The sequence below is a fragment of the Helicoverpa armigera genome, chromosome 5, assembly GCF_030705265.1.
Source record: "Helicoverpa armigera isolate CAAS_96S chromosome 5, ASM3070526v1, whole genome shotgun sequence".
NCBI lineage: Eukaryota > Metazoa > Arthropoda > Insecta > Lepidoptera > Noctuidae > Helicoverpa > Helicoverpa armigera.
Window position 1 is genome coordinate 7,526,688 of NC_087124.1, and position 16,584 is coordinate 7,543,271.

The 16,584-nt window shown below is 40.1% G+C and overlaps 4 protein-coding genes across 4 annotated transcripts in view; 2 read left to right on the plus strand and 2 right to left on the minus strand.

The window, feature by feature from the left end:
• Window positions 1-3,024, minus strand: part of Mid1 — a 42,187-nt gene extending 39,163 nt beyond the window's left edge. The window contains 1 exon segment of the mRNA XM_021328111.3: window positions 1,600-3,024. Within this exon segment, the coding sequence (XP_021183786.3) occupies window positions 1,600-2,064 (465 nt within the window). The 5' untranslated portion in view covers window positions 2,065-3,024.
• Window positions 3,025-3,784: 760 nt separating this feature from the next.
• LOC110369594 (lipopolysaccharide-induced tumor necrosis factor-alpha factor homolog) lies at window positions 3,785-7,795 on the plus strand. The gene is made up of 3 exons (XM_021325473.3): window positions 3,785-4,036; window positions 5,313-5,616; window positions 6,934-7,795. The coding sequence occupies exons 1-3, from the start codon at window positions 4,024-4,026 to the stop codon at window positions 7,037-7,039; spliced, it is 423 nt and encodes a 140-aa protein (XP_021181148.1). The 5' UTR covers window positions 3,785-4,023; the 3' UTR covers window positions 7,040-7,795.
• On the minus strand, window positions 7,305-9,863 carry LOC110372864 (lipopolysaccharide-induced tumor necrosis factor-alpha factor homolog). Its single transcript, XM_021330275.3, has 3 exons — window positions 9,602-9,863; window positions 8,824-9,022; window positions 7,305-8,314 (listed from the first exon to the last, which is right to left on the minus strand). Coding segments are annotated over exons 1-3 (318 nt in total). The 5' UTR covers window positions 9,603-9,863; the 3' UTR covers window positions 7,305-8,196.
• Window positions 9,864-10,582: 719 nt separating this feature from the next.
• Window positions 10,583-16,532, plus strand: Ints8 (Integrator 8). The gene is made up of 9 exons (XM_021345304.3): window positions 10,583-10,876; window positions 11,284-11,493; window positions 12,139-12,236; window positions 12,420-12,550; window positions 12,632-14,228; window positions 14,309-14,471; window positions 14,568-14,913; window positions 15,428-15,671; window positions 16,026-16,532. Exons 1-9 carry the CDS (start codon window positions 10,759-10,761, stop codon window positions 16,263-16,265), a joined length of 3,147 nt encoding a protein of 1,048 aa, XP_021200979.3. The 5' UTR covers window positions 10,583-10,758; the 3' UTR covers window positions 16,266-16,532.
• Window positions 16,533-16,584: the final 52 nt, after the last annotated feature.

Sequence of the window (16,584 nt, forward strand, 5' to 3'; positions counted from 1 at the left end):
TACTTAGTCTTCATTAATTACATATGTAGGCAATTAAAAAATGTGCAATACTTTCCACGTCTAATTGATTCTTAGATTCCGCATTGACTGGTCGGCTGTTAGTTTTGTAGTAGGTAGGTCACAATCAATATTCGTGGTCATATTGCCGCTGAATGGTTAGTTTATGATGTGTTTACTATCTATGATTCATCGGATGACGTTATTCAGCTTGACTGTCAGAGGAAAACTTTCAAGCAGGTTTTCATACGCTAGTTTTTAGTCTACCAACATTTAGGTCTTAATTGGTTTAGTAGTTTTGGTGTGAAAGCCGGAAAGACAGACAGACATAGTTACTATCGCATGGAAAACATTAGTAAGGATGTGAAAGCTTGAATGTTTATGATGTATCAGTGTCACACAGGTAGACCATGACCTACATAAGGTTTCAAGTGACTTTTCTCCCGGAAGTATGTACAATACCGGGACGCGCGTGATATACCATAAAAAAACCTTTATTCCACAATAAGCAAACTTTTGGAAGCATATTTTTTGTAGGTCTGAAATTGCTGGCCATTACCGGTGAATCGGATCATTTATGACGGCAATCATTCACGTTTCCCTGAATTTAATTGGTCGGTCTTGTGAGACAGTATCGGGAGCACCGATCTTCGTTATCTCGGAGAGGGATTAACCAATTCCAACCTAGTTGGAGCCTCTTTCTCAAGCACTACACTATGACAGGGGCGTGTATCTGGCGCCCGCATTAACCCTGCATTAACACAATATATTATATTTGAGAGGACGGATCTTGACATCCAAAGGAGGTACATATTTATGAAGAGAATCATACATTTAAGCTGTAGGGTAATAATATTTGTACCTAATGTAATAGAATGATTATATTATATGCAATGCAACAATTTTTCAGCTACTTTGTGTAGGTGTGATGGTTGGATATGCATATGAAATGAAAGTTCCCTTAATTGTAATCATCATGTCATCGTCAGTTCTTAACAATTAGGTACTCCAAATATTGGCTGGGCCAAAACATACGACAAACTCATCTGAAATACAATAACACATGTTCCTATTATATCAATGGTAGTCTGGTAGTTTTCATCAGCAGACACACAGTAATGGCGTGGGGCCTGTCAGGCGCACTACGCGCTGACAAATGGTTGGGCGGCGGATCCATCACGCGCACTGACACCAGCCTCCACGCGACCTCCAGCTCTGCCCTCACTATACTTAGGTTAAGAAACGTGTCTTGCCCAAATGGATCGATATACGCATATATAAAAGTCTAACTAGCGGAGCGATTATACCAGCAATGGATTAGCGATTTATCACCAACAGATTTTGAAGTATGTAGACTGAATTTGAATCACACGGCGATAGTGGTAACATCTGCATCACTCTGCATCAATCCACTGTTCATATGTCCCTTGGAAAAACTACTTGTATCCTATTTGGACCATAAACACTTCAGTCTCCATGCGTAGCTTCGTTTTAATGATGACTTTGATTGATTCCATTGTTGTGGAGACCACTGTAAACGTTTTTACACATGGGAACAGCCATGCTGATGAGCCCACGGTGTCGTCTCGTGGTGACACTCACCTGGCACTCGTGACACGTGTGCACGGAGTAGGGCTGGTCGCAGTCGTATCGTCTGAGGATGTCGACAAAGTCGCAGTGCACGCGCGCAACCATAGCGTCGAGACCGAGGAGGTCGTGCAGCGCGCGCTCGCAGCGCTCCCCGCCGGCGAGCACGTCGGCGCGCGCGCCGCGGTCCAGCGCGGACGCGGGCGACCGCTCGCAGCACGCGCGCAGCCGCAGCTCGGCGAGGCGCCGCGCGCGTGCACCGATGCCCAGCGCGCACAGGTGCGGCACGTCGCGCTCCGTCAGCGCGTCGGGCGCGCCGCCGCCGCCGCCGCACGCCGCGCCCCCGCACTCGCGCACGCTGCCCGCGCCCTCCTCCTCCAGGTCGCACGCGCTCAGCCAGGGGTTGAGGCGCGCGAGCGGACTCACGGCCAGGCCCGCGGCCGCCATCAGCAGCAGCAGCAGCAGCGGCGGCGCTCGCATGGCGGGGGCGGCGCCGCTAGCGGGGGCCGGCCCGCCGGGCGCGGCGCTGCCTCATACCGCATCGCGCATGGCGACCTACTCGCGCGGCCCGGGCCGCGGGGCCGCCGCGCGGGGTGGGCGCGCCGCCATGTCGCTCGCTCGCCGCTCGACTGACTCCCCCCGGGCGCGCATCGATCGCCCCGCGCCCCGCACCCGCCGCTGCGCGCGCCCGCAAAGCCTCCGCTACCGTTATGTAATGTTGCGCGCGCACCCTTAGGTTCCGCCCGCCGCCGAGGCCGCCATCTCACGACATACACAATTTTCCGCCCGCCCAACAGCTGTCTTCTAGCTATCGGTCTCAACTGCTGAACTTATGAATTCAGAGATGGCGTTAGAGGCTTTACGTGATAAACTTCATTTTCCCGATAGCATTTTCATAGATAAATAAATTTAGGTATTCTGTTTTGTACAGTAAATAATTGCTTCTCTGGTTACAAATTTTGCAAACACTGACAGTCGTTATCATTCCCCAGTCACTTTTTGCAACACCTTTAAAATTGATAAAATAACTGTTCAAAAAGTGGCTTTTAATTACCAGGTTACTTTTAGTTACCAGTTACTTTAAATAAAGTTTTCGACGGTGCCCCCACGAAAAGGTAACAAAACAATAAAAGTGAGAAATGAGGCCTATGCCTAGATGTGAAAGGCTTACAACCACACAATGCATCTACCTGCTTACTAAGGATACCGCAGCAGAGTTCTTCAAACTACGTTCTTTTGGAAATATATGGATAACGCGAAATATATGCACTTTGATGACATAGGGGTTCATTTTGCCAAGGTGATTACCACCACGGCAAACCACCACGGTTCTCGACATCAATAGCTGTTTTCAGCTGAAAGAAAACATCTCGAGGAAACCTGTATTAAAAAGTCTGAAGCGCGGATTTAGCAACATTTTGCTCGTAATAATAATACATAATGCGGCTCTCTCAAATAAAAAAACAACCTTAAAAAGAGCTAGATACTACATCCAGGTACATTAATAGCCGTGCACAATCATTCACTGAAGATTCGAGTATAAAAAGACAATCTTTGAATACACCAATAATGACTTACTTTCGGCAGCCTTTCATTGTATTTCAAAAATGATTATGTAAGTCTACGTTACTGTGGTTTACGTCTTCGAATCATCGCTTAGAAAGAAATCATTAAGCGAAACGGTTGTCAAGCGCCTGAGTAAAAAACATCGCACTAACGGTCGCTGTAACTTCGTGTAATGCCAACGCACTTCCAATAAGAAACTAAGTAGGTAGAATCTACAGATACATCTTATTTATTAGCAATCGATTGTTTCGAACACTGGATTAAGAAAGACGATTGTTAAGACAAAACAACGTGTCAATGTTATCTCCTGGGTGGTCCTGTGTTGATGTCAATTGTTGAATGCCCGCGCATACCATATAAGTTTTACGAGCCATTCCACATCAACAATGCTGGCGCTACACAATGCCCCAAGAAAACCCGTGCAGTTGCCAAGTAGTGCGGTCCTGTGTGTGATGTATAACATACGGATAACATAGGCTTTATTACAATGCAATGGCATTGCGCATTAATTGCTATTGTAATTAGGCGGCAAACGTGTAAGTTTATGCGACGTAAACAACAAGTTACGTGACGACACATCATCTATCTCTCTCGTTAGTCAGAGATCGTGCGAGCTCTCTGTCCCGCAGTCGTGACGTAACGCGCCCGCGCACTCTTCGAGTGCATTCACTCACAGCGTAAACCGCGCAAGATCACAACGTAGACGATATTCCCTCATTATTATTTTCTCATTGCGGTGTTAGATAAAAATTAATTATAACGTCACGAGCATTGATCTCTATTTAGAGGCAGTTACAGTTTACAAGTGTTGTGCCACGATTACATTCAAATAAGGGATTAAGAAATCAGCCGAAGGTTAAATTTCATCACACTATGGACGCCACAAGTAAGTAAACTGGTTTTCGAAATATACAGCAACTTCTACAAAATCCCGACCACAGTTTAAAGTATAATGAATAACGAACCACATCGTAGATATAAAATAACTGTTTACCACTTCCAGAAATCACTGTACCTATATTTTTACATTTTATAATATTCTAAAACTTCATGAACAAAAAAAAACCTTATAAATCTCTCATCCTACGTCTGACAATGTAAACAATTTTTTGTTAGCTTCAGATAAGGATCTTACTGTAAACATTCATTATACCTACGCTGCTTAACTAATTTCAGACCTTTTAATTAATAACACGTTATTTTCCATTTTATTAAACCCGTATTAACAAAAAAGTATAAAAAAACAACTAGTACATCACTATTGTTTCGTGCGCTGCCAAAGATGGATATGGATACTGAGCTCAATTAAATAGCTCGTTATTACTTATAATTCGAGGTAGTCGGTGTTATCACTTTCCGTTTGTAAAGCCTTGTACCTAGCTGTAGTCACGCCCTGAATATCGCGAGTTGTAATTTCATCATAACCGTCAACAGCAGCACAAATAACAGAATTATGGACAATGTCTTTATGCCGAATGCCGCACGAACAATATAACTAAAGCTCATCATCACATTTAACCTCGTGTTACATGTAAACCACGCATAAATTTATTCATTGTATGTAGTTTTTGCTTCCTCCACTGACCTCTCAAAACAAGGCCAATGAAGTACAAATACTCTTCACTAAAATATTTCTAACAGATTGTATAAACATTAGGCCACCAACAATGGTTGCGAACTCTTCCTCCTACTAATCACTTTAAACCTGATACCTAATTACCTATTTCACGATGGTTCACTATGCCTGTGGTTTGCGTAAATGATGTCGAAGTGATCCTGTTCGTCACGCAACAATGCCGGCGATAGCATAAATAAAATCACGACCTTAAAATGGATTAAGATTTTGAACCGTCTCACATTCATGAATTCTATATTTAACCCTATGATTCATTCAATAAGTGGATAAGGCGACTAAATACAACCCAGTCTTTAAATAAAACACCCATTATGTTACAAAACAAATAAACCTGCGTCACTAAATACAGTAATAAGATTGTTGATAATTAGTACCTGTTTAATTTAATTAATGAAACCTGAATTCAAATTAAAAATTACCTCATTGTCCATTTTTATTGATGATGCAGTGCCGCCTTCTCTTACCGCAAATATCGCAAAATAAAGTATGACAACAGAGCTTTACTATTTCTAACGGTATGTTTCAGTGGAAAACAAGATGGGTCTACCGCCACCTTATGAACAAACGCGGCCTAACCCTGCGCCCCCGCCATCGTACTTCGGCGACAACCCTCCACCGCCGCCTGGTTTAGTGGTCCCTCCAGCCCCTGGGCCACGCACCACAGTCATAACGTCACCGCCACCACTACCCGGAGCGCGCCCTGGAAAGATGGGCCCTGGACCTTCAGGCACCAACTGCCCAACTTGCAACAAATCCATCGTGACCACAGTTGAATATGTTCCAAACAACCGCACACATATTATATCGGCAGCGCTATGCGTTTTAGCTGGGTAAGCTGACACAATTTAAAGATAAGAGAACGACTTAGGAATAACACAACCAGTGTATTCAAATGGCCAATCCGTCAATTTTATTCGTAAGTTTGAGGTCAACTGATAAACAACCGACTATTTCTAGTTCCATATAATTTTCCTGCTGGCACGTTTTGGGTAATACGTCAAAAGCAATAGTTTTTGTGTAATATCGAGTGTTAAAACTAGTTGCCTATACGTTTCGCAACAAGTTTCCGTACTTGTGTGACTAATAGTTTTTAATTCGATAGAAACGCAAGTGCTGTAGTTCAGCATTGTTCACTTAATAATAACTGGGTATAACGTACGACTGTGTAATTGAACATGATATTGAAAGCAAGAAACCTATTTACATCTCCTTAACTCGCACCAACTCGTCTCACAAGTGAGAATGATTAATGCACCATAATGGACACTGATAACATGGGCTTATAGTCCACAAACCTGTTTACCAAGTTCGGACAATCCGACGCTGACGCAGCTCTCTGATAAACTTAACGGAAATATGACGTAGGCAATGTCAACATTTTTAGCAATGAGGAAAACCCTCTAAGATTATGAGTGCTCTAATTAGTTTAGTACGAAACATTAATGGTCAAAAAGTTATCAACAAAATATGTCCTGGTAAAACCCCCCTTTTTTCATCGCTATCTGATAAGCTACTTTATTCATAGGCCAGTTGCTATTACTTAAAGAGACTACACTATATCGTCTCATATCTTTTGTAAAGAACCCATATGGTCTTTGTTGACAAACAGGCTTCCCAAGCCTGGTAACAAAGGTAATATTTATTATTCTAAAGCGGACCTCAGACGATCAAGTAGCATGATATGTTTTACGTGCTGCCATGCATTCATGACCTTTAAGCAGCATTGCTTAATGCGAATCACATGCAAGTATGACTACGTGCTGGCAGTTTATTGACAATCAGTTTTATTTCTTTATCCTGCAAGTTATAAATTACATTCATACATAATCATGATGCAAATTGGCACGGTTTCCTTAAGTTTAGGCCGTTTCGCAAGTCACTCGTTTTCTGTTTTCGTCATTGGGTGTAATAAACCTCAGTCAAATTGCACACAACTGATAACAAACACAGCGTTCCAAAAAGCAGAACTGTTCTCGAAAATGGTAGCTTAGGCATAATTTATGTTTTCCTTATGCTGATTGTCCTTCATATTTTTCAAGCACCGATTGGTCATCTTCATTAGTTAACCATAAAGTATTTGTCTAGGTACAATAAGCTGGCAAGCAATTTTGTGTAACAGTACTAATATGTATTAAAAATAATTTCAGATGCTGTTGCGGCTGCTTCGTACCGTACTGCATGAGATCCTGCAAGACTGCCAACCACTACTGCCCTCAATGCAAGGCTTTCATCGGTTCCTATACGCCATCTTGATTTTAACAGATCTTCAATGAATTCCCCAAAATCTTCGCATATTTTGAACACCTTATTGTGCTACAAATCAATATCTATATGAAGTCTGTGAACAGCTTGTTTTAAAAGAAAATCTCATGTGATGTATCTCAATTCTCATTAAATAAGTGACTCATTCTGCCAGGTGCAAAGTCAAGTTGTTGGCATCCGAATATTTACATAGTTTACCGATACTATTAATGTTAATCTTCATATAATTACTTATTCCAGAGTTAAGAAAAATACGTTTTCATTCAAATATATATTACATTCGTCTTCTTACTTGAATAATATTAATATAATTCACCACTAGTGTTAAAATGCATTTCCGATGTAGGTACAGAAAGGAATATTGTAATGCAAAGTGCATAATTTCCTAAGTACATAAAAATACACATAGCAAGGTAATGGATCGGCATCTAAACTTATAATTTCCTAATTAAAACTTGTAAGACATAATTTTAAGTTCTTTTGTCATAAATAATATGAATATTATGTATTTGATCACATTTGACCAAATGCCTATCGAATTTATAATTTATTGTATGTTTTAGATAATAGCTTAATATTAAGTATATTTTTTTATGAAAAATATAATTTATTATAAAAAAGTATCTCTAATTATGATAAAAATGTATATTCGGTTCTGTGATATACTTTTCAAGGGTCTTTCTTTTGTACGATTTCTACCTACTTATGTTTTAATAAATACACCTATGGATAGTTGTCTAATGCTTATTTGATTTTCCTTTAAATACTTACACCTACTGTGTTGGTTTTTACAAATATAAGCCTTACGTATAGGTACTTATATCATTATATGACTCTTTATGTTAACTCTTCGAACACCAAATTATAGTCGAGGCAATACCTTGATTTATCAAAAACACGCAACAACTACATATAGGTAATAATTGCGCTTAAACTATTTTGTTTGACATAATAAAATGGAATTTCAATTCAACAACTGTACATGACTATCATAACTTACCTAACTGCTCATTCCTTGTTGCTGCCGTATTTCCCTAACCAACTAATTGTCAAACAAAAGTAATCTAAATAGGTAACTATCCAATGCGTAATTCGTACTCTATGACTAAAAACCTTATGTCAAATTATAGCGGGAAATCGCTTGTGGTCTATAAAATAGCAGGCCGCCTGCTATACATCCCCAAGTATCTGCGGCAGTTCGGGCAGTAATGCTCCACATTCTTCCACCTCTTGACGAAGTACGGGATTAGGCAGCAACACAACCACCTGTAAACAATCAAATAGTTACTTTAAAACGCTTTCTTCGACTCGATTTTATATTTTGCTCTGGGTTCCTTTCTAAATGCACGTACTTAGATCGCTAAATACACATTGAACCAATTATACTACCCTGAGGCACTCCTACAATAACACTAGGTACTCGGAAAACTTCGAATTAATTAACCTGAAAAATATGTACGATTTTTTTGGACGCTCTATAAGCTACAGTCTCATGATGAAAGATAGCTCCAAACACTTGTACTTAGGTATGTGTTTACGGACGAGGATTTATAAATTAGAGCAACCATTGTAATTATAAGTGAGGTGAGTACTACAATAATTAGATTAACGGACAAGTGTAAAGTCAAACTACATGTTTATAATAACATGATAACAATAGATAACTATAGGATAATGATTAATCTATGATGGCAATAATTCAGTGTACCTACTTCTGTCTGAGCATAGGCCTTCGATAACCAATGTACTAATTGTGTCCTAAAGAAAAAACTTACCAGAAGAATATGCCCAGTATTACGGCAATTGTGTGAGTTAACCTGGTGTTTCTGTAATGGGCTCTTGTCATGACATCTTCGTAGCAGTACGGACACCGCATGCCGACCGGCTCCGATCCCACGTGCAGCAGTTCCATCTCGATACCCGCCACAGTCTCATTGACCGGAGATATCGGATGATAGGAGTTGGAGGACTCCACTGTGGAGTTTATAACATTTTTAAATGTAATTCTAGTGTATTAATCCATTAAAACAAAAGGCTATAAGGTTTTGCATTAACACCGAATGTCCGGGTGATTCACATTTGTGACATCCGGTACTAATGTCGGCAAATCATAACTGACACTCTATCTCTCCATGCCATGCTTAGGGATAGAAACTAATTTACCTACCTCAGTACTTAATTGGTTTCTGTCTCATCAAATTATTTATTTAATGAGCAACCGGAAGATTTCTGGCGAAATCAAATTGATCAATCGATCGATTCGGCCATTAGGGTCTTCCCCGTGAGCGAAATGCAATTTAAACCAAACATTGTTTCTCTATCTTTCGAAAAATTAACTACTGCTTCTTCACTTTCAGTAAAAACATAGATTTAATTAGGTAAGTAATTGGTAATTAAAGATAAAATACATAATTATTGGTTCACATTCGTTGCTTATCATTTGTCTACCTAAGTTAATAAGTAAATATAAGCATGCAGTTTATTTAACGTTTTGCCTAATAAAATACTTTGGTATATTGAGGAAAATATAAATGGTATTGTAAAAGTTCTTACTTGTTGTTTAGAAAATGCGCCGTGAGTGATAACGTTCAAGTGTCACTGATAAATCCTTCACACACTTGGTACCTATACAGGAATGTTTGATTGCCACAAAAACTAATCAAGCAACGATCTAGCTCAGATTAATTGATAAATATTAATCATAACGTATTTATACCTCGGTTAATATATTTATGCAGACCACAGTTTTTGTTGAACTAGTTATTTACGATATATACGTTGCCAGCCACCGGAATGCTATCAATGAAGTGCGATATTGGTTATCGAATAGATAATACCTATTTAGGTGGTGTAAATCGAATAGGATATTCTCTTAACAAAAAGTAGGTTCACATTGTTTCAAGTTGTTTTGCAATACGTATAAACTTTCAGAATAGCTGCATATTGCCTGTGCATTTAGAACATAAGCATTTTCTATAATTTAATGGATTTAAATAAAATGTTTTCCTAGACGAAAACCTAAGACTCAAAACCAGGTAAAGGTATAATTCATATTTATTGTCTACCGATACATAACACCTTATGTTTTATTAGGGAACTAGCAGTTCCTCTATACATAGATTTAAATAATAAAAATGTATGGGAAATATTCCCGTACATAGATAAAAAGTCGTCTATGGCCTTTTCAGGCTCCAGAAAATGTGTGTATCTAATAGTATTCAGATAATTTTTGCACAATTTAAAATTATTAACATTCTGATTTTTCAATTGGATCCTACTTAATACCTGAAGAACTATGTGCAGTTCCTCAATATTCAGAAAAGTATTGTCTCAATGTAAGTAATATTCTTTTATGTATGAATAAAAACAGCTCAACTAAAAAATCGCTCTTTTAAAACCGTTTAAAATTACTTGTATGAAATGGTTTAACGGTCCCATTGCTAAAAGACCTGGTCCCAAATAAAATATACTTCTGGCATGTGTCATTTGTCGTCAATGACGTTTCTATTGAATTGTCAAACAAATGTCAATGTTAATGATGGATGCCGCTTCATCAAATCATCACATTGAGCCATCGTATTATTTACGTAAAGATAAATAGAAACAAATAACATAAATCATCACTGTAAATGGTTTAGCCTAACAGGCTTCTAACATTAGAAGTGCTGATATAATGATTTAATGTTCTAAAAACCTTTTAGATCATCATTATGGATGTAGATCTGTTAAGACCAGGCACTGTGCCTATCTCTCCAGATACAATACTGTGGTTTGAATTTCTTCTCGACCCTAACTTACTAAAGAAGCATCTCAGTAAACCTAACCCAGGTAAGTTCCTAACAATTCCGAAAACATGCACTATGGCCAACTGTTTGTCTCATTGGCCCTCAAACCTTCAAGTATAAGTTTACACAACTAGTTTACACTAGGTACATCAAGCTCAGTTTAAGTAAAACAGCCGATTAAGTAATCATCTTCTTGGCTGTTTAGTCACAAATCTGCCCAGTAAAGATCAATTGATCTGTCAATTACCATCATTTGCCTAGCCTTTTTCCAACTATGCTGGGGTTGGCTTACAGTCTACATACAGTGACTGCCTAACCAACCTGTTCAACCCAATTTGGGCTACCCAGTAAGGATAGAATCGATCAATATTCTATCTCCAATTCTATGATTTCTACCATTTGCACTATTTATCACTTTTGATTCTATCACATGTCTTACCATGTTTTCAGAACCTTCAGCTTGTGAGTTGATAGAAGAGTTTCTGTCAGTTGACACTAAGAATGGTAACTCTAAGCCAACATCTGAGCGAGTGGTGGACGTTGATGCACCACCCAGTCCACCGTCAGCCAACACTCCTGCACCGTCACAGTTCACACGGAAACAACTGGCACTGAAGATACTTGCTTTGAAAGTTGCTGCAACTCTTCACTGGAATTTAGGTAAACTGACTGTATAATTTGAGAGTAATAAGTCACCTTGAACTATATGTAAAAGTAAAAAATTGGGCTATGAAAAGGAATTTGACTTTTATTTGAACTCTACTGTTACGGAGCTCTGTTTCATAAGTGGACTGCTGAGCCAAAGATATGAGAAAAAAAATAAATGAAGAAAGAGATTACAGAGTTCTATTTGCATGCAGTCAACTTTATATGTGTAGCCTCTAAGTTATCTATATGTCTATATAAATGAACTAGTTGTTGCCCACGCCTTCGTCTGCATGGGCAATATAGAATTTTCGTTTATTCAATCGTTCATTGCTCAACCCCCGTAGGTGATAGCGTGATAATATATAGCCTATGTGTTGAACCGGCCCCCAGGCAATAGTCACGCAAAATTTGATTTAAATCCATGCAGTGCTTTTTGAGTTTATCCGGGACAAACATACAGACAAAAATTCTAAAAACTACATATTTGGATTCAGAATCAATTATGGATCACCCCCCAAGTATTCTTTTTAAAAAATATTCAATGTACAGTTTTGACTTTCTTATCATTTTATTATATGTATAGATATGCCAACATTATTTATTAAAATCCATTTATTGCTTATTCCCTTACATAAATTTTTTTCTTATAATTTTCAGATATCTTTGAGAACAAGCTGCCTCCACAGATACAACAACAGTTGATGCAGGATCTGGTCTACATGTCAACTGATGCTGCCTTTGCTGTACCTCCACAGGTAAATAAATTGAAGCCTTAACATCCTTATTTACTCTGCCTAGGTACACCCTTACACCTCCCTTAAGTCTCTTTATGACCTCCCTAAACATTATATGTACTTCCCTCGTGTATTCTCCTTATTTACTTTCTTATGTACTCATGTACCTGGAAATGTGAATGTATGTGATTTTTCCTATTTCAGGAAATACCAGCAGAATTGTTACAGCAGCCACAGGTGCAGTTTGCACTGGTGTTGTACCACAGATGGGTGATCCGGTTCCCTGTGAAAGCAGCACTCTATGCCAAATCAAATAAAATGTCCTACATCCATATGTGAGTATCACAAACAGTAGAAAAAATCTGTAGCTTCACTTGTCTTATTTAAAATTTCAAATGATTATTCCACCTTTGCAGACCTGGCATGCAACTAGACAGCGCTTACACACCATTAAATCAGAACTTCGAAAAAATATTACGAATGTGCGAAGCCTCTCGCATGCAAAGTATTATGTTTCTAGATGAGATATTGGCTTATTATGAACCAACATCGAGTACTGGTCGCAAAGAATCCAAAAAGATTAGGGTCCCAGTGACAGAAACCTTTGTGCATCTGACAGAAGACACTAGTGATATGAATCACAACTGGAACGCCGGTGACGTTCTCATCAGTCAACATGAACTCGCAATGCAAATACATTTCGATCTCTGTTACAATTATTTTTTCTATGGTCAGCATAATCTGGCAAAGAAACACATACTTGGCTGCAGGGAAAATTCTAATTTGTTAGAAAGGGAAACATCTATCTATGGCTATGGTCCACACAGAACCATGCCTTGGGGAGAGTTTTATTATGCGTGCATGGCTAAAGATGATATCTTAGGATACATAAGGGCATTAAACTTAGGATTTGAACTATTAAATGAGGAGCCTTCATTGTTACAAAAGCTTCAGGATTCGATAGCCAATCATTATACGGGAATAATCGCAGTTCTTCAAGCTGATAACTTGACGCGGGAAATCCCAATGATACACAGGCAGGTTGCTGAACTAGATATTCAAGGGTCGGCTTCAAGTGGAGCCTTCACAGTTGCTCGGGATCTACTCAATAGAGTTTCGGCACTAAATGCTGTAAGATACGCCTTAGAAGGTGGATTACCTTCTACTCATCAAGACTTCTTGAACAAATTCAAAACGGTCGGAATAAAGTTTTTCGATCTTCTGTTCTGGGCGCTCGCCCCTGTTCTCATGTCCGATTTATCAGAAACAGACTGGGAAAACTTGAGAACATTTTACCTGCATTTAGCTACGTCACAGTGTAGACTGCCAATCGATAGGATTGATGAGTATTTGAAAAAGCATATTGGCGAGTCAGCAGAGACTATAAGAAAGAAGTTGATTTCTGATGAGCAATTGAACACAATCCTCAACGATCCAGTTAACATCGATGATGAAAATATGGACATTCCGCGAGAACTACTGACGGATGATTGGGAAACTCCTGACTTTGAGTTCAAGTCTGTTCCCGAACTTGAGATGGGTCGTCTCAAGAAGCGTCTTATTGAGGCTTCTACGGCAGATGACGTTCGAATGTGTTTGGTGAAGTTGGCTATGATGGCACCAGCCTCGCCCTTGTGGAAGATAAGCCCGTCCTGGAAACCAGCAGGAGAGTTGTGTAATGCCTTGGTATCTTTGCCGAGAGGGTTCCTGCAAGACTTTGGTTACGTGGTGTCAGGAGCGGCGCGAGCAAGAGCAGAGGCAGGGTGTGCCCGCGCAGCATTGTCGTTACTCTCAGTACTGGAAGGCGAAGCTCGCAGCCAGTTGGGTGGTGGAAACGATCCCAATCTATACCGATTATGCCGTCACTTATCCTGGGAAGTACTCTTCCTGCAAATAAATGTGGTGCTGAGTGAGTGGCCGCACCATCGAATTAATTTGTCAGCATTAGCAAATAAGTGCAAAGCTTGTATCGTGGCTGTCACTGCTGGTGACGGGATTGTTCCTAGACCACAGGTAAGATGCCACTAGTAATATGTATCTTATAATGATATTTAAAGCAATATAGATGATTTCATAATTGTACTTGTTTACAGGTAATCGAGGCATGTTGGATTTGTCTGATCAACGCATGTGAGTGGGAAGGAATGGGCATGACGACGGGGCCGGGCGAGGTAGCTGCAGCGCTGTGCGCCGCCTGCTTCGAGTTACAACGTGGCAAGGCTACTAGGAAGTTTCCAAGGCCCCTGTGGGATTATGGTGAGTTACACCATCCTCCTTTCAAATCATAAAAAATCTCTTGTTTTAGCGTTAATTTGATGACTATGCTTACCTGTTCATATGATTCTGTTTTAGCTTTAGGAGTATATTGCAACGGCCCGGCCCCAGTAAAGAGGTCTGCAGGCGGTGCCCCAACACATTCCCGGGACGCACCGGCCGCGTGGGCCGAAGCCCGCATTGCCTTCAACGGTTTCTTATCCACTCTTCGAGAACCCCTCGCCGTCAGTGTGATGCTCTCCCTCCTCGCAAGGATACACAACCTACTTGTAGACGACGGCTCATTAGAACTCGTGGTTGAATACACCAATCTCTGGCCGAATAACATATCGAATATGAATAATTATAATTCCAAGTTCGTGTTGGAGTCTCTAACGGATCTCCTTGAAAGGAGTTTGAAGTTGTATCCTTATAATACTTCGTGGTAAGTTATTAATTGTTTTTATATAAACTACTAGCTTTTGCCCGCAACTTCGTTCGCGTGGAATAGTGACTACCAGCAGATTTTTGATTTGACCAATAGATGGCGCTATATGTCCGGAATAATTTTATTTTTATTTTTTTTTGTAATAAAAACTATCCTATGTCCTTTCTCAAGTTTCAAACTATGTCTGTACCAAATTTCACACAAATCGGTTCAGTAGTTTAGGCGTGAAGAAAAGACAGACAGACAGACAGAGTTACTTTCGCATTTATATTATTAGTTTGGATTGTTAACCATACTAAAAGAAAACAATCATTTAACAAATAGTGTTTCGCTGATAAGATTGACTCATATTTATTGTCCTGTTTTTATATTATCTGACGCCGCTCTCAATGTACTTATTTTTTTCTATTTGCTATCATATTTTTTTCTGCCCTATCATTTTCGATGATTATGAAGAAAGGCTACAGTATCCATCATACAAAAATAAGACAATATACTTTATTGTTCCCAGGTTACGTCTATACGGCGACGTAGAAATGGTAGAGGGTCGTTGGGGCGCAGCCCTACGTCGCTACCTGTGCGGCGCGGCGGCGGGCTCGTGGCACTTCGCCAAGCGAGCCCCCGACGAGGCGGCCGTAGCGAGGCGGGCGGCGCGGTGCTGCCAGGCGCTCAATGCGCCAACACAGGCGGCGGCACTATGCCAGCTGCCCGACGAACCGGATTATACTACTGCATTCAAGTGTCTTGCGGAAAAGGTGAGTTGTACTGGGAATTCTGAGCCTTCTATTCTGCTGTGATAGATGGATAAGTAAGTTGCCAGAAATATGACATATGAAGGAAAGGAGTAAATGTTAGTATGACTGCTGAACGAGAGGAATAGATGCGGGAAACTAATTACGATTCCAAATATAATAAAAATAGGTAGACTGAAAAAAGTCACGAAGTTGAAGAATCCAATGTAACTGTCTACCATGTTTTACCTAATGTACAGGTTTACTACTAATGTACTATAAGTTGCATACTTGTTTACTTGTTCTATAGCTAATTCCAGATTTATTGTCCCCCAAACATGTATGAATGAGAACCTAAAGTCAACATATTGTTCTCAGACTGGGAACGCGTCCGACGCTATGGACGGATACTACGGCTGCATCTGGGACGGTACACTCCTGGAGGTGGGGGTAGCACTACACGCTCGGCGCGGAGAGGGTGGTCGACGCGCGCGGGCGGTCCGCGCGGCCGGCGCACTCGAGCTCAACGCGAACAACAGTGAGGACATACAGCGAGAAGCCGCTGCGATACGCCGTGCTAGACTCCTACGAGCCCTTACTAATCAGTACGTCGCGTGACCAAGCAAGAGTGTATGTTTTACTGTAAGTACTGTGAAGGCCGGTTGCATCAAAATTCTATTATTTTTAAGATTTCTTATTGAATTGATAGTTTGTAGTATTTTTATAAATGTTAATGTTGTCTGGAGACAGATATACATACATACATATTAGGTAAACTTGTACATGGTACGTGGTCATAATTTTGGCGCAACCGGCTATATGATTCTGATGTTGTAGTTGCTTGTGATACAATTGTAAGTGTAAAATACAAAAATCTATTCTAAACTCGGAAGTTTTATTATATCTTCCATCTTAGAGAATAAGTAAAAAAAACAAC